Source organism: Protomyctophum bolini, assembly GCF_963924005.1.
Source record: "Protomyctophum bolini genome assembly, chromosome: 6".
Taxonomy (NCBI): Eukaryota; Metazoa; Chordata; class Actinopteri; order Myctophiformes; family Myctophidae; genus Protomyctophum; species Protomyctophum bolini.
The window spans coordinates 50,584,686-50,602,720 of record NC_137867.1 but is presented as its reverse complement, the minus strand read 5'-3'; the positions used below and the strand labels follow the sequence as shown (position 1 = coordinate 50,602,720).

At 48.2% G+C, this 18,035-nt stretch overlaps 1 protein-coding gene across 2 annotated transcripts; it reads right to left on the bottom strand.

Moving 5' to 3' along the window:
* Nucleotides 1–1,067: 1,067 nt before the first annotated feature.
* Nucleotides 1,068–16,566, bottom strand: fbxw2 (F-box and WD repeat domain containing 2). Of its 2 annotated transcripts, XM_080765179.1 has the most exons (10): nt 16,344–16,566; nt 14,515–14,745; nt 13,347–13,466; nt 7,095–7,169; nt 6,235–6,820; nt 5,958–6,152; nt 5,508–5,641; nt 4,908–4,994; nt 4,175–4,344; nt 1,069–3,112 (listed from the first exon to the last, which is right to left on the bottom strand). In XM_080765179.1, the coding sequence occupies exons 2-10, from the start codon at nt 14,659–14,661 to the stop codon at nt 2,824–2,826; spliced, it is 1,803 nt and encodes a 600-aa protein (XP_080621305.1). In that variant the 5' UTR covers nt 14,662–14,745; nt 16,344–16,566; the 3' UTR covers nt 1,069–2,823. The 2 variants fall into 2 exon arrangements, with proteins under 2 accessions (XP_080621306.1, XP_080621305.1); XM_080765180.1 differs by lacking the exons at nt 13,347–13,466; nt 14,515–14,745; nt 16,344–16,566 and adding an exon at nt 13,276–13,313 and having other exon boundaries at nt 1,068–3,112.
* Nucleotides 16,567–18,035: the final 1,469 nt, after the last annotated feature.

Here is an 18,035-nt window from a genome sequence, read left to right as displayed (position 1 = left end):
AGAAACCAGTCTGTGTCTCATAGGAGGGCTGTCAGCAGTTCAGAAACCAGTCTGTGTCTCATAGGAGGGCTGTGGGCAGTTCAGAAACCAGTCTGTGTCACATAGGAGGGCTGTGGGCAGTTCAGAAACCAGTCTGTCTCATAGGAGGGCTGTGGGCAGTTCAGAAACCAGTCTGTGTCTCATAGGAGGGCTGTGGGTGGTTCAGAAACCAGTCTGTATCTCATAGGAGGGCTGTGGGCGGTTCAGAAACCAGTCTGTGTCTCATAGGAGGGCTGTGGGTGGTTATGGACAGAAATAGTAAACTCTCCTGGCTCTTCTTACTGTATGCATAATGAATATGATAAACCGACACTGCTTTTAGCTAAATGAGATCACTACATGAGACTGATTCAACAAGTGATTACATCTGATAATGCACTCATATCATATTAAGGGAAATATATTAGGCTACAATATTACAACTATACGTATATATTTTACTATCCATAGTACATATCCATAAAAATGTCAACTAAAATGTACACATTTATGCATTGTGAGCTTGTAGATCTGGCATTTTCCAAAACAAATAAAATATATATTGTGAACTGTTCAGGAGAGGAGAAAAACTGATTTTTATTTATTTTTTATCCAAAATGAGTTAATATCACAGGCAGACTCTTCACATACTAGAGCATGTCTGAAATAAATGTCAGAGCTGAAATCGTAAATATGTAAATATTAAATAAATGCTTAAACATGTAGCACACGTGTTCCAACTCTCCTTTAACCTGGTCAGGCTCTGCCATGGGTGGGCCTAATGAGGCCAACTCCTTTAACCTGGTCAGGCTCTGCCATGGGTGGGCCTAATGAGGCCAACTCCTTTCACCTGTGCATGTTCCAGCCTCTGCCTCAGCCAATTGAGGCTCAACCAATCAGGCTCTGCCAGTGGGCCGAATTGATTGCCAAGTACACTTTTCAGTTTGCAGTCTATATACACACACACACACACACACACACACACACACACACACACACACACACACACACACACACACACACACACACACACACACACACACACACACACACACACACACCTCTCTCCATGTGGGACACCGGCTGACAGTTAAAACGGGTGTATATCATTAGGTTCAAAAATAGCAGCTCATAGTGCGGCACTAGCTTGTAGATCTGCTATTTTTCTTTTTCTTTTTTATCGTGAAAATGTGTGCAAATCTTTGAAATTATATTCATTCCCAGCAAAAGGTTTTAACTCAATTCTTTGCTTCTGGGGGGGGGGGGGGGGACGACGACGACGATGACACAACATTAGTTTCAAATGGGGGTCGGTGGCCAATTACATTATGCATGTTTGGGGCTCCTTGACATAAAATGTTTGAGAACCTCTGACAGAATCATGAGGGTTTTTCTGAAAACTGTCAGGATTTAGAAGACATTTGTAGAATCGGTATAAAAAGGTAGTTCCTGTCTGGTGCTGGACTAAGGTAAGTATTGAATAAAAACACCTTGGAGCAAACCTGTGTGCGGACTCTCCTCTCTTCACTTGTATAATCGTCCTCAGGTCTAAATGGGTTAAAAAAAAAGACGTTTGTGGGTTCGTTGGAGCGACCTCATTGGCCGCTGCGGTTCATTAGAGCGACTTCATTGGCCGCTGCGGTTCGTTGCGTAAGGAGGAAGTCAGGCGGAAGTGCGGAGGGCGCGCAGCGTCGCGGCTGCCACTCAAAGTGACTACTGGCCAATCACAGCACGTATTTTCAATTCAACCCAAAATGAGCTTTTATTGGGCATGAGAAAACAAACTTTCCTCTGATTGGCCGACCGAACGTCACAAGAAGCAGAGCCATAGACTAAGACAGAGTTACGACAACTCCGTTCACTTCAGTCTAATGGAGGCTCTCCTACATATACTTCTATTGGCTTCAGTCCAATGGAGGCTCTCCTACATAGACTTCTATTGGCTTCAGTCCAATGGAGGCTCTCCTACATAGACTTCTATTGGCTTCAGTCCAATGGAGGCTCTCCTACATAGACTTCTATTGGCTTCAGTCCAATGGAGGCTCTCCTACATATAGACTTCTATTGGCTTCAGTCCAATGGAGGCTCTCCTACATAGACTTCTATTGGCTTCAGTCCAATGGAGGCTCTCCTACATAGACTTCTATTGAGAATGGGGACAACCAACTGGGACAAGGCCTGGACCGGAAGCAGGCAGAAATGCATTGGACTCAGGCAACAGCCCAGCTTTAATGATCTTAAATCCCTTTATTTTAGATCGTTTTTTTTAGTAATAGTACAACATAAACATTACAGAGACTTTAGTTGTTACTGTACAATACTTTAAAACAGTCGTCATGTGGCACACATTGACTAAAATTGCTGTTATTTGCGCCGCCCTCGTTGAAAACAATGTATTTCCAACTCCAGCTTGTCTCTCTCCATCCAGGCTGCATGAACAGCACTCGGTTTTCTGACCCCTCAATGTCCTAACTGTCTTCCTCTATGGCTCTGGTCAGACGTCCCCTTCTGTGGCGCATACGGCCGCTACGCTTCGCGAGGAGTCTCCTGTCGAGAGACACGCCCGAAGGAGGCGTCTCCCTTTCTCTGTCTATGTTCCTGGCATTCACCTTTCTGTGTCTATGGTCCTAGCGTTCACCTTTCTCCTTCCACAGCACCAGGTGAATGCTATGGTCCTTCCACAGTCCTATAGTGAATGCTATGGTCCTTCCACAGTCCTTGGTGAATGCTATGGTCCTTCCACAGTCCTTGGTGAATGCTATGGTCCTTCCACAGTCCTTGGTGAATGCTATGGTGCCCCTGCATTCAGCCATTCTCCTTCCATAGCACCAGGTGGATGCTATGGTCGGGCATGCTGGTGGCGAACACCAGGCCCGAGTCGTTGCGTCCGTCCAGGCCGTGCAGCCAGGCGGTGCCTCCCGGCAGGAAGCTGGAGCCCCTCTTGGACTTCCTGTAGGCGGGCAGCGGCCAGCGGCCAGAGATGGCCTCCGTGCGGAGGTCCATGACATACAGGAAGTGGTTGTCGAAGAGCAGCGCGAAAACCTCGCCAAAGCTGAGCAGGGACAGGTTGGCTGGATCCTGGACTTTAATCACCCTGTTGGAGATTAATTAAATGTTTAATCAACTTAACTTTGATCACCCTGCTGGAGATTAATTACATGTTTAATTAACTTAACTTTGATCACCCTGTTGGAGATTAATTACATGTTTAATTAACTTAACTTTGATCACCCTGTTGGAGATTAATTACATGTTTAATTAACTTAACTTTAATCACCCTGTTGGACATTAATTAAATGTTTAATTAACTTAACTTTGATCACCCTGCTGGAGATTAATTACATGTTTAATTAACTTAACTTTGATCACCCTGTTGGACATTAATTACATGTTTAATTAACTTAACTTTGATCACCCTGTTGGAGATTAATTACATGTTTAATCAACTTAACTTTGATCACCCTGTTGGACATTAATTACATGTTTAATTAACTTAACTTTGATCACCCTGCTGGAGATTAATTACATGTTTAATTAACTTAACTTTGATCACCCTGTTGGAGATTAATGACATGTTTAATTAACTTAACTTTGATCACCCTGTTGGAGATTAGATTGATAAGAACCCGGCTCGATAAGCCTGATCAATAAGGTGGTCCTCAATTAACAATGTCACAGGACAACAGCAGTAGCTGTGTGGGGTGAGTATAGTGAACGATAAGGGGACGTCGCAGGACAACAGCAGTAGCTGTGTGGGGTGAGTTTAGTGAACCATAAGGGGACGTCGCAGGACAACAGCAGTAGCTGTGTGGGGTGAGTTTAGTGAACGATAAGGGGACGTCGCAGGACAACAGCAGTAGCTGTCCATTGATACGACGTCTAACAGGTGTTTATCCCCCAACCTGCACCACAGACCAATCAGAGGCCACCGGTCGACTTCACCCTTTTACAAGTCCCGCCTACCTTGGAGATGGGAGCCTTTCCAGACTGAGTAGCGAAGTGACAAAACACACACACACACACACACACACACACACACACACACACACACACACACACACACACACACACACACACACACACACACACACACACACACACACACACACACACACGCACACACACGCACACACACACACACACACACACCGTTTACCTGAGCACCTCGAAGCTGGCGAAGTCCCACTGGTAGACTCCCAGGTCGGAGCTGCAGACTATGTGTCGTCCATCAAACTGCAGCCGCGGCTGCAGGCTCACGCTGCGGTCCGCAGACACACACAGAGTCTTCAGACACACGCAGTTTATCTCTCTGCCTAGCGGCCACACCTTCAATAACAACACAGTGGTTAGCCTAGCGGCCACACCTTCAATAACACAACACAGTGGTTAGCTTAGCGGTTAGCCTAGAGGCCACACCTTCAATAACAGTGGTTAGCCTAGCGTTTAGCCTAGAGGCCACACCTTAAATAACACAACACAGTGGTTAGCCTAGAGGCCACATCTTCAACAACACAACACAGTGGTTAGCCTAGTGGTTAGCCTAGCGGTTAGCCTAGAGGCCCCACCTTCAATAACAGTGGTTAGCCTAGTGGTTAGCGTAGCGGTTAGCCTAGAGGCCACACCTTCAATAACAGTGGTTAGCCTAGTGGTTAGCGTAGCGGTTAGCCTAGAGGCCACACCTTCAATAACAGTGGTTAGCCTAGCGGTTAGTCTAGAGGCCACACCTTCAATAACACAACACAGTGGTTAGCATAGCGGTTAGCCTAGAGGCCACACCTTCAATAACACAACACAGTGGTTAGCATAGCGGTTAGCCTAGAGGCCACAACTTCACATTAGCTGTGTTGTGAGAGAGATAGATAGAGACATAGACATAGAGGTGATCTTACCTTAATCTCATATTTATCAGCACTCAACAGGATGTAATCTCCAGGACTGTGAACCACACTCTCAACTTCACTCTGCTGTAAGATCACCTGTGATTGGATGAGAGGGTGAGTATACCTCTCTGTCATTGGATGAGAGGGGGGGGGGGTTAATGTAGAAGAGAATCACAGTAAACTACAGGTTAATGTAGATGAGAATCACAGTAAATTACAGGTTAATGTAGATGAGAATCACAGTAAACTACAGGTTAATGTAGATGAGAATCACAGTAAACTACAGGTTAATGTAGATGAGAATCACAGTAAACTACAGGTTAATGTAGATGAGAATCGCAGTAAACTACAGGTTAATGTAGATGAGAATCGCAGTAAACTACAGGTTAATGTAGATGAGAATCACAGTAAACTACAGGTTAATGTAGATGAGAATCACAGTAAACTACAGGTTAATGTAGATGAGAATCACAGTAAACTACAGGTTAATGTAGATGAGAATCACAGTAAACTACAGGTTAATGTAGATGAGAATCACAGTAAACTACAGGTTAATGTAGATGAGAATCACAGTAAACTACAGCTTAATGTAACATTAGGGGGTCATACCTTGGTGACCCACTCAGTGTGACCCGTCAGGGTGTTCAGACACACCCCGGCGGTCAGAGCCCAAACCTTCACCGTGAAGTCTGCCGACCCGCTGACCAGGATGTCCAGGCCGTCGTTATAGTCCACGCTGAATACTGGAAGACACAGACGCACACACACACACACACACACGCACAGACGCACGCACACACACACACACACACACACACACACACACACACACACACACACACACACACACACACACACAGATGTTGTAATCTAGGAATGCAGTGGTCATGTTGTAATCTAGGAATGCAGTGGTCATGTTGTAATCTAGGAATGCAGTGGTCATGTTGTAGTAATCATGGTAGCTTCAAAAAGGGCGTCCACAGACGATCTCGGCCATGAATGAGTTAAATAATTTGTGACCTTTGAACTGACCCGCCCCCGTGTGACCTTTGAACTGACCTGCCCCCGTGTGACCTCTGAACTGCTGGATCTTGGCGCCCGTGCTCCACTCCCAGCATGCAACGGTGTTGTCGAAGGAGCCCGTCACCAGCTTGGTCTCGTCAAACTTGACCGTGGCGCAGGTGTGCGTCTGGATGCCGTAGACGCACTGGCCCGTCCGCACGTCCCACAGCTTGGCCGAGAGGTCGTCTGAACCTACGGGTCGTTAAGAGGTCGTTAAGAGGTGGTCCGAGCCTTACGGGTTGTTAAGAGGTCGTTAATAGCAGCAGAGACGTACCGGTGCAGAGCAGGCCGTCCCTGTAGTAGAGCGCGTAGACGCGCGCGCTGTGGCCGATCAGCGACGACGTCTCGAACGCCCGCTGCTCGCGCAACTGCGTCATGCGGCGCCGCGCCTTCAGGTAGACCGCCTTCCAGTGAGGAGCCTCGCCGTGAGGAGCCTTGCCGTGAGCAGCCTTCCAGTGAGGAGCCTTCCAGGGAGCAGCCTCGCCGTGAGAAGCCTCGGCACGGGGGGCCTCAGCGTGAGCAGCCTCGCCGTGAGCAGCCTCGGCACGGGGAGCCCCAGCGTGAGCAGCCTTCCAGTGGGGAGCCTCGCCGTGAGCAGCCTCGGCTCGGGGAGCTACAGCGTGAGCAGCCTCGGCACGGGGAGCCCCAGCGTGAGCAGCCTCTGCACGGGGAGCTACAGCGTGAGGAGCCTCGGCACGGGGAGCTACAGCGTGAGGAGCCTCGGCACGGGGAGCTACAGCGTGAGCAGCCTCGGCACAGGGAGCTACAGCGTGAGCAGCCTTCCAGTGAGGAGCCTCGGCATCAGCAGCCTCCGCACGGGGAGCCTGCATGAGAGGAGCCTCGCCGTGAGCAGGAGCCTCCTGGATGTAGGGGCGCAACGATACATTTTAGCAGCGTTACGATACGATACCGTAAATGTATTCTAAAGATTGCTAAATACCACGCACAAAAATGTAGTATTGATACAATCGGTTATTGTCATAGCAAAACAATTTGATAACGATTATTTGCATTGCAGAACGATACATAGTCAATGTTACTTCGATTCTTGGAAATTAAAATAGAGTTACAATATGAGTTCATATACTCATAATTATTATTACAATATGAGTTACAATATGGTTCCATCCGTACCTGAATGGACTCGTCTATCCTCCAGCCCAGGTCGGAGCAAACACCTTGCCACACCTCTGTGCAGGACGAGATCACCTGTTAGATTATAGATTAGATTATAGATAGAGATTATAGATTAGATTATAGATAGAGATTATAGATTAGATTATAGATAGAGATTATAGATAGAGATTATAGATAGAGATTATAGATAGAGATTATAGATAGAGATTATAGATTAGATTATAGATTAGATTATAGATAGAGATTATAGATAGAGATTATAGATTAGATTATAGATAGAGATTATAGATTAGATTATAGATAGAGATTATAGATAGAGATTATAGATTAGATTATAGATAGAGATTATAGATAGAGATTGCAGACTTCTATTATTTGACGAGCCTCCTATGGCCAGCTTTGTGTGTCCGTTTGATTGGACATCATGTTGTTGACATCATCAGACGTCATCATTGTGATAAAAGGCACCGCTCACTTCACATGAGTGTGATTTCTTATGTTAGACTCGCTGCTTGTTCACCTGGAAAGCAGGCAGTTTAGGTGGTTCGGGCATCTGGTTAGGATGCCTCTCGGGCGTCTCCCTAGGAATGTGCCACTGGGAGGAGACCCCGGGCAGACCAAGGACCAGATGGATTATATCTCCACTGGGAGGAGACCCCGGGAAAAACTGGCCTTGGAACACCTCAGAAGGAAGTGTTTCTCCGGAGAGGGAGCTCTGTGCTGGAACTGTTTCCCCCGCAACCTGACTACGAATAAGCGGCTGAAGATGGATGGTGATAGACAGAGCCTTATCGTAGTCTCATATTATGAATTACAAAAAAATGTTCTTATGAAGTTTTTCATGAGACAAAATGTAATTTATCAAAAGTTTTAGTAACAAAAATGCGGGTGTTGTTACTACCTTCGGCTCACTGACGGTATGCACAAGCAAACCAGGCGACACACACACACACACACACACACTCACCCCCCCCCCCCCCTCTGGGAGAACAGGTCGCTAAGAATCACACGAGTGTGAAGTGTCTTATCATCTTACATCGTCTAATTCTGACCAATCGCAATTGAAGTCCTCACTTTTTATCCTCAATACGTACATTGCTCAGCCAATCAAATCATCACTATGGGTTACACACACACACACAAAGCCGGTCGTAGGAAGAGGCTAGACCTTAGAGTATATATGAATAGAAAAGGCACCCGGAGGAAACCCTGAGGCGAAATGGACATAGTGGCCGAATTAAGGTATTGCAGCCTGGCCCCAAACACATGAACGCACTGTCCGTTGACTATCATTGTACACGTTCACGACGGACGACGCTCGTGCGCGTTCAACGCGTTCATGTGTTTGGGGCCACTCACCATTGCAATCCGTCCCAGAATGCACTCTGTTCCTACCAGGAAGGAGGAGTGAAATCGCCTCATGCGCTTTTGAGCAACTTAATGAAAGGAGAACTTGTGTCTTCTCTATTCATATATACTCTAGACACACACCAACGGACCACGTGGAAAACACCGGTCGGATTGCGCTTCTCCCGTGCTGCTGTTATGGTTAGGTTGACAGTCGGACCAATAGGGTGCGAGGTAGGTTGTGCCACTGGGCCAGACCTACGTCAGGGCGTAGCGACACACAGGGCATGTTCCAGGCCTACGTCAGGGCGTAGCGACACACGGGGCATGTTCCAGACCTACGTCAGGGCGTAGCGACACACGGGGCATGTTCCAGACCTACGTCAGGGCGTAGCGACACACGGGGCATGTTCCAGACTTGCGGAGCCACTGGGCCACGCAGGGCCGGTGGAAGCCGTGCTTGCAGGGCAGCGCAGTGAACTGCTCACCCGCCAGGTACTCGCCGCAGCAAATGGGACAGCACGAGTCGGCGGTGCCCCCGTCGCCCGCGGCGACGCCGACGGTGATCCGCGGCAGAGCGTCGATGAGGCGCCGGTCGGCCGGGACGGGACTGGACGACTCGTCCGAGTCGCGACGAGTTCCCCCGCCGACGCCGGCGGCCGACGTCGTGGCGACCTCGACGACCGCCCGGGGCTCCTGGCCGGCCAGCGCCTCCATGGCGGCCGCCAGGTGCCGCTGCTGCTCCACGGCGGCCGCCAGCCGCTGCTCCAGCGAGAGCCGCTCGGCCATGGCGGCGGCGAGCTGCCGTTGCTGCCGCATGGCGTGGGAGAGGCGCGCCTCCATGGCCTTGGCCAGGCGCAGCTGCTCCGTGGCCTGGCGGAGCCGCGCCTCCAGGGCCGTCTTCTGCTGCAGGGCCTGGGCGCGGCGCTCGCACATGGCCCGCGCCAGGCGCGCCTCCATGAGCTCAGACGTGGCGGTGTTGTAGCGGAGAGGAGGAGGCTCGGAATCCTCGGAATCCCGCTCCTCCTCGCAGCTGTCCTCGGAGTCTGCGACCACGGCCGTGTCGACCCGGACGTAGTGGTCCGGTCCTCCTCCTCCAGACCGGGCATAGTGGTCCGGTCCTCCTCCTCCAGACCGGGCATAGTGGTCTGGTCCTCCTCCTCCAGACCGGCCATAGTGGTCTGGTCCTCCTCCTCCAGACCGGACGTAGCGGTCCGGTCCTCCTCCTCCAGACCGGGCATAGTGGTCCGGTCCTCCTCCTCCAGACCGGGCATAGCGGTCTGGTCCTCCTCCTCCAGACCGGGCATAGTGGTCTGGTCCTCCTCCTCCAGGGAGGAAGAAGTCGCCGCAGTCCACCAACGACTCGTCAGCTCCTCCGCCGCCGTCCTCGTCTGTGTCGTATTCCAGGAGCCGAGGAGGAGGGACCAGCGGATCCTCCTCCAGATCAGACAGAGGAGGAGGGAACCAGCCCGGGTCTTCCTCCTCCTTGAGGCCATCCGGATCCGAAAGAGTCTCCTCCCAGCCCGGGTCTTCCTCCGGGCCGCCATCCAGATCCGACAGCGGGATCCAGCCCGGGTCTTCCTCCTCCTCGCCGCCATCCAGCCCCGACAGAGTCCCCTCCCAGCTGCGTCTCTCCGACAAGGCGGAACCCCGGCCGCAATAGTCGCCTTCCCTCCCGCGACGGCCGCTGCACCTGCAGCAGCGGCCGCGGGCGCAGGAGGAGGCGGCGGCGGCGAGGTCCTCGGGCTCGCCTCCGCGTCGACCCGACGACCACCAACCGCCCCGAGTTCCCCCGAAGGCCGGGCGGCGGCGCTCCGGTTCGGAATCCTCCGTTGTGTCCGACGAGCCGTCGCCGGGATCTCCGTGGCCGTACGGGTGGAACCGGCCCGAACCGAAGCTCAGGGAGGGATCGGCGGTGAACTCCTGATCGTAGAGTATCCGTCCATGTCTCTGCTGTTTGACGTCAGACGTTTGTTGCTGCTGCGTTGGCTGCTCTCCCGCGGCCGCGGCGTTCGACGGCATTCTGGTGAGGGTCCTGCCCACTGTACGTACTGAGCGCGTGTAGATCCGTACGTACCGAGCACATGCAGAACTGATCGGTTTCTCTCTCTGCTCACGTTCTGGAGATCGGGTTATAAAGCCACCATCATGAGGTCTGTGTGACGTCACCGACAACAACGTACGGTCAACCCTTAAATGAGAACCAAAGGGACCCTTATGGGTCTGTGACTCTGAGAGTGTAGCACATGGAACCAAATGGACCCTTACGGGTCTGTGACTCTGAGAGTGTAGCACATGGAACCAAATGGACCCTTACTGGTCTGTGACTCTGAGAGTGTAACACATGGAACCAAAGGGACCCTTATGGGTCTGTGACTCTGAGAGTGTAACACATGGAACCAAAGGGACCCTTACGGGTCTGTGACTCTGAGAGTGTAACACATGGAACCAAAGGGACCCTTACGGGTCTGTGACTCTGAGAGTGTAACACATGGAACCAAAGGGACCCTTACGGGTCTGTGACTCTGAGAGTGTAACACATGGAACCAAAGGGACCCTTACGGGTCTGTAACATGGAACAAAATGGAAACCTCTCGAAGCTGGAAACCTGAAGCCAGACTGACAGTAGTTCAGTACAGACAGACTCTGCCAACCACCACGAAGGTAAACAGACTAAAAGTAAACAGGATACTGAGGGAGAACCAAAATGGTTTTCCGTAGCACAGATCTTGGTAAAGAGAATGATCGAGGAGGTGAAAAAGGATAACTCGACTGCTGTAGCTTCATCAACTTCAAAAAGGCATTTGACTTGATCCACACGATGGTGAAGATCCTCAAGGCCTTCAGTGTCCCTCCCAACTTAACTCTGGGCAATAGAGACCATGTATGCAGGAACAAGGGCCAAGGTGGTAACCCAAGATGGGGTCACCATCTGGGGTCACCTATTCATCATAGTCCTGGATTATATGCGCTCAGTAAATCATCAGTGGAGAGAGCAGGATCTTGGCTTCACTCCAACACCAAGGAGGTCAAGACGACACCCCACAGTAGTCCTGACAGACTGGACTAAACAGACATCAGCCTGCTCTCTGACCCACGTGGAACCAGCTCAGGAGCTCCTGACCAGAGTGGAGGCAGGCTAGAGTGTGCCAAGGTCAGCCACCGGCTACAGGTATAGCCTATAACATCCCATCGGAACATCCACCTCTGACACCAACAGGAGGAACTGTGCTAAGGAACCTGCATGGGCTCATGGGTCAACTCAACAGAGTAAGATCTTAAGGTGAGGAAGGCACTTGCATGGAGGGCCCTGATTGGCCTGACCATGGAGGGCCCCGATTGGCCTGACCATGGAGGGCCCCGATTGGCCTGACCATGGAGGGCCCTGAATGGCCTGACCATGGAGGGCCCTGAATGGCCTGACCATGGAGGGCCCTGAATGGCCTGACCATTGTATGGAACTCCAACCTCCCCCGTCAAATCGAACACAGCTTCTTCTATGTAACGGTATAGAGTCTGTTCTATGTAACGGTATAGAGTCTGTTCTCCGGCACGGCAGTGAATGCTGGACCCTGAAGCCAACCCTGCAGAACCTGCAGAAGTCTCTAGACGGTACGGTAGATACACTGGTGGTGCTACAGCAGAAGGTTGTGTGCAGTACAGTCAGCAACATGTATCTGTAATGATGGAATGCCACAAGGGTGAGCCATAAAATAACAGCCAGGAGAATGAGACTAGCAGGAAACTTCCAAAGACAGTCTTGTCAAAACTCGACTATTGCAACTCCCTCCTTACTGGCCTACCAGCATGTGCACTTAAGCCTCTCCAGCTGATCCAAAATGCCGCAGCTCGCTTCAACCAGCCAAAATTCTCACATGTCTCCCCCCTGCTCCGCTCCCTCCACTGGCTCCCGGTCGCTGCCCGCACAGAATACAAAACTCTGATGCTGGCATTCAAAGCAACCAAAGGTATGGCTCCCCCATATCTCACAAGTATGATTGAACCCTACAAACCCTCCCGCGCACTCAGATCAGCCAACGCAGGGAAGCTGGAAGTACCCTCACTTAAAACGCCGGGACAACGCTCCACACGTCCCAAACTCTTCTCCCTTCTGGCTCCAAAACTGTGGAATGCACTTCCCATTGCAGTCAGAACTGCAGCATCACTCCCAATCTTCCGCCGTAGTCTGAAAACCCACCTTTCAGACTCCATCATGGCCCATAGCACTTACCCTACCCCCCTTAGATAGCATTTCTGTAGACTTGGATAGCATTTGATACAGACTTATAGCATGTTATGTAGACAGCACTAGAATTGCATTGTATATAGTCATAGCACACCATGTATATGTATAGCATAGTAGTATATATGTATAGTTTATATGTATAGTTTCATTATATAGATATTCCACTGTTACTGTACTTTCTTAGCTTACGCATGTTTCATGATAAATGCTTTTATGTGATGCATTCCCATGCTTTTGTTCTTGCTTAATGTAAGTCGCTCTGGATTAAGAGCGTCTGCTAAATGCCGAAATTGTAATTGTAAAAGACACCAAGAGCTGCCAGCCAGCAAACTAGTGGTGTTGGAACCAACACACGGGTACCGGTCACGAGGATGTGTGGATGTCCTAAAGAGAGAACTCTGTGTGTACAAATGGACCCTTACAGGTCAGGAGGGTTTCAGGGTGACATAGGGCGTATATTTTAGGGCGTAGGGTGTATAATTTAGGGCGTAGGGTGTATAATTTAGGGTGTATAGGTACCTTGTTCCTTGCAGGCCAGACAGCAGGTCAGGAGGGTTTCGGGGTGGTGTAGGGTGTATATTTTACCTTGTTCCAGGTCTTGCAGACCAGACAGCAGGTCAGGAGGGTTTCAGGGTGGTGTAGGGTGTATATTTTACCTTGTTCCAGGTCTTGCAGACCAGACAGCAGGTCAGGAGGGTTTCGGGGTCCAGCCACCTCAGCAGGTAGAAGGACAGCTCCAGGGGCAGCAGACGCACAAAGTCTCTCTTCACGAGCGCCTAGAAGGGGTTAAAAAATATATATATAGCACATGGAATGAAGTCTAGGGGTTAAAAATCACACCTGTGTGAAATGGGGGGCGCTAATATATTAAAGTCCAACTCATGTTGATCAGGTGATGTAATGGTGATGTAAAACAAACGGTGCAAACACAAACATTAAATTATCTTTACTTACCGTTAATGGCACTTAAAGGACCACTTCACCACTTTTCAACCTATCTTCATATAATAGGTCCTCACTAATAATCATGAAAAACATGGCACGATTTTTTTCTACTCAGTTTGTGTCTCATAGGACGGCTGTGGGCAGTTTAGAAACCGTCTTCCAGTGACATCATCATTAGGCAGATTTTTTTTTAAACAAGATTTTTCAACAAAAATATTTAGATTTTCATTATCGTGAGAACGATGGCTTCCATTTTCGCATTGCAACTTTTCAGTACTAGAAAGCCTGCAGTTTTTATTAGCTTGTATTCACCATCGATGATGTCACTGGAAGACGGTTTCTGAACTGCCCACAGCCTTCCTATGAGACACAGACCGAGTAGAAAGAAATTGCACCATTTTTTCACGATTATTAGTGAGGACCGATTATATGAAGATAGGTTGAAAAGTGGTGAAGTGGTCCTTTAATATTTGTGTTTAGGGACAAGATGAAGTACATTTTCCCATTAAACATTAAACCTGTATATATAGGAGGGGCTAGCACCCCTCAAAAATAAATATAGTATCAGCAGAGGGGAGGGGCTAGGGGAGGGTCTAGCACCCCTCAAAAATAAATATAGTATCAGCAGAGGGGAGGGGCTAGGGGAGGGGCTAGCACCCCTCAATAATAAATATAGTATCAGCCTAGGGGAGGACGATATGGAAATATAAAATCACACCTGTGTGAAGTGAGGGGGACTAACATACCTCCAGAACGTTGGACAGGTGTGTCAGGGGGACAGGTGTGTCAGGGGGACAGGTGTGTCAGGGGGACAGGTGTCTCAGGGGGACAGACAGGGGGACAGGTGTCTCAGGGGGACAGACAGGGGGACAGACGTACCTCCAGGCCGTTGGACAGGTGTCTCAGCTGGGATGCTCCGCTCAGCGAGATCAGACGGTCCAGCGAGGCGTTCCTCTGAGCGTCGCTCAGCGAGACGAACGATGCAGACACGGAATCCAGCCACGCCTCGAACTGAGGCCTCTCCATGACGGGACGGGGTCGGGGGGTCAGGGGACAGGGTCAGGGGTCAGAACATCTTCTCCAGGGGGGGACGGGCATGGGAGCAGTGACCTGGGGGTGGGGGGAGGGAGAGAGAGAGAGAGAGAGACATTGTGACTGAAGCGTTATTCATAGTATAGTTTTTTGGTGGTGAGGTGACCACCCCTCCGGTGGTGAGGTGACCACCCCTCCGGTGGTGAGGTGACCACCTCTCCGGTGGTGAGGTGACCACTCCTCCGGTGGTGAGGTGACCACCTCTCCGGTGGTGAGGTGACCACTGCTCCGGTGGAGAGGTGACCACCCCTCCGGTGGTGAGGTGACCAACTCTCCGGTGGTGAGGTGACCACCCCTCCGGTGGTGAGGTGACCACCCCTCCGGTGGTGAGGTGACCAACTCTCCGGTGGTGAGGTGACCACCCCTCCGGTGGTGAGGTGACCACTGCTCCGGTGGTGAGGTGACCACCTCTCCGGTGGTGAGGTGACCACTGCTCCGGTGGTGAGGTGACCACTGCTCCGGTGGTGAGGTGACCAACTCTCCGGTGGTGAGGTGACCAACTCTCCGGTGGTGAGGTGACCACCCCTCCGGTGGTGAGGTGACCACCTCTCCGGTGGTGAGGTGACCACTGCTCCGATGGTGAGGTGACCGACCACCCCTCCGGTGGTGAGGTGACCAACTCTCCGGTGGTGAGGTGACCACCGCTCTGGTGACCATCGGAGCTGCAATAACGTGGAGTGGTGGTGAGTAAAAACAGGGAGAAGGGCTGGGGAGAGCGGTGGTTTTCTCTTCGCCGCGGCTCTGTGATGTCATGTTGTAGTTCGGTGGTCAGCTCTGTGATGTCATGTTGTAGTTCGGTGGTCACCTCACAACCGAAAATCAATACTATGAATAACTTAAATACTACTAATAGTCAGTTAGACTAAAACACTTAAATACTACTAATAAAGTCAGTTAGACTAAAACACTTAAATACTATTAATAAAGTCAGTTATTGACCCTTATTAGATATTTAACTCTTGACAGCGTAAAATTAAATGTTCTCGAGTTAAATTATTGTTAAACATCTGCATTAGTTAATTTACCAGAAGTCTATCTACAATTTGAGGATGTAGAATAATTGTTATTTTGATCAACGTTTGCCTGTTATCTCTCCTAATGGTACCGACATCAATACAGCATCTTTAGTTTGGGTCTGCAAGGCTAAATCTAATGGCAGTAACATCATGTTATCTCTCCTAATGGTACCAATACCAACATCATGTTATCGCTCCTAATGGTACCAACATCATGTTATCTCTCCTAATGGTACCAACATCATGTTATCTCTCCTAATGGCACCAACATCAATACAGCATAGAATTGTGGACGAAAACAAAATATAATTTAGTTTTGGGTCTGAGAGGCTAAATGTCATCAAATGGTTGTCCGTGGCTCAGATGCTGAAAAGCACTGATCTTTAAGTACATACTTGTAGTATTAGTAAGAGCTAATCATAACAACAGTAATGACTAGGGGGTAAACTTAGCTAGTTAGCAGAACGGCTACTGCTACACGTACGTATAACAGCTACTACTGCTTAAGATGTATTTATTAATATTATTATTAAACACATGAAATTAAGAATGAAACAGTGAATAATAACAACAACAACAATAATAAATAAAAGCACCAACCAGAGCCGTGTGTGTGTGCGTGCTCACACAGCAGCAACATGACAACTTTTAGCATCCTCCTGGTTTCTGTCTCCTCCCTCCGACTATTATTATTATTATTATTATATTATTATTGTTATTGTTATAATTATTGTTATTATTGTAATTCCATTATTAAAATCATTCGTCCTCCATCCTCTACACGCACACACCTATGTGTCAATCATATCAATACATACACTCTGCGCTGTGTGTGTGTGTGTGTGCGTGCGTGCGTGCGCGCGGTGTGTCACACGGACGAAATGCTTTGCTGCTGCCGCTGTTAGTTCCACTTCCTGTCCAGGAGGAGCCGTCTTCCGGTGAGTGGTTGTAGCACTCAACAGGGACCGACTTGAAACGAGGGTTCCCCACGACTCCGTTCCGGATGTGCTTTAGAGACAACCTGTGTTAATTGAATGAACATATTAAACTACTCTGCTTTCCTGACATGAATGTCTGACACAAGTTTTATTTCATATGATCAACGGCCGTTAAGAAAGTGTGAATGAATCCCTAGACTCCTTCAAAACCGCTCTGTTCTCTCAAATAACACAGTTTACACTATATTAGGGACGTCTGCAATTCAAAACTGGCCTTTCACTTTATTAATTTTTTATCATTTTGACATAGTATTATTGATTATAGCTACTTTAACGGTACCTATATGATTTCCCTATTTTTATTCATAGAAGTGTGTATTTGTACATCTTTAAAATAAATGTTCTGATTAATTTAACATGGAGGACCCTGATGTAAACGAGTCGAGTTGTGCTTTCGTTTGAAATATACCCATTCTACATACTGTGAAATATAATGAAATGTACCCATTCTACATACTGTGAAATATAATGAAATGTACCCATTCTACATACTGTGAAATATAATGAAATGTACCCATTCTACATACTGTGAAATATAATGAAATGTACCCATTCTACATACTGTGAAATATAATGAAATGTACCCATTCTACATACTGTGAAATATAATGAAATGTACACATTCTACATACTGTGAAATATAATGAAATGTACCCATTCTACATACTGTGAAATATAATGAAATGTACACATTCTACATACTGTGAAATATAATGAAATGTACCCATTCTACATACTGTGAAATATAATGAAATGTACACATTCTACATACTGTGAAATATAATGAAATGTACCCATTCTACATACTGTGAAATATAATGAAATGTACACATTCTACATACTGTGAAATATAATGAAATGTACCCATTCTACATACTGTGAAATATAATGAAATGTACACATTCTACATACTGTGAAATATAATGAAATGTACACATTCTACATACTGTGAAATATAATGAAATGTACACATTCTACATACTGTGAAATATAATGAAATGTACCCATTCTACATACTGTGAAATATAATGAAATGTACACATTCTACATACTGTGAAATATAATGAAATGTACACATTCTACATACTGTGAAATATAATGAAATGTACACATTCTACATACTGTGAAATATAATGAAATGTACACATTCTACATACTGTGAAATATAATGAAATGTACCCATTCTACATACTGTGAAATATAATGAAATGTACACATTCTACATACTGTGAAATATAATGAAATGTACCCATTCTACACACTGTGAAATATAATGAAATGTACACATTCTACA

Coding starts and splice junctions, on each gene's coding strand:
- fbxw2 (XM_080765179.1), bottom strand. CDS start 14,661: ATGGAGAGGCCTCAGTTCGAGGCGTGGCTGGATTCCGTGTCTGCATCG. Junction 5,642..5,957: donor CAGAGGTCACACGGGGGCAG/GTCAGTTCAAAG, acceptor TGTGTCTTCCAG/TATTCAGCGTGGACTATAAC. Junction 4,345..4,907: donor CTGATAAATATGAGATTAAG/GTAAGATCACCT, acceptor TTGTTATTGAAG/GTGTGGCCGCTAGGCAGAGA.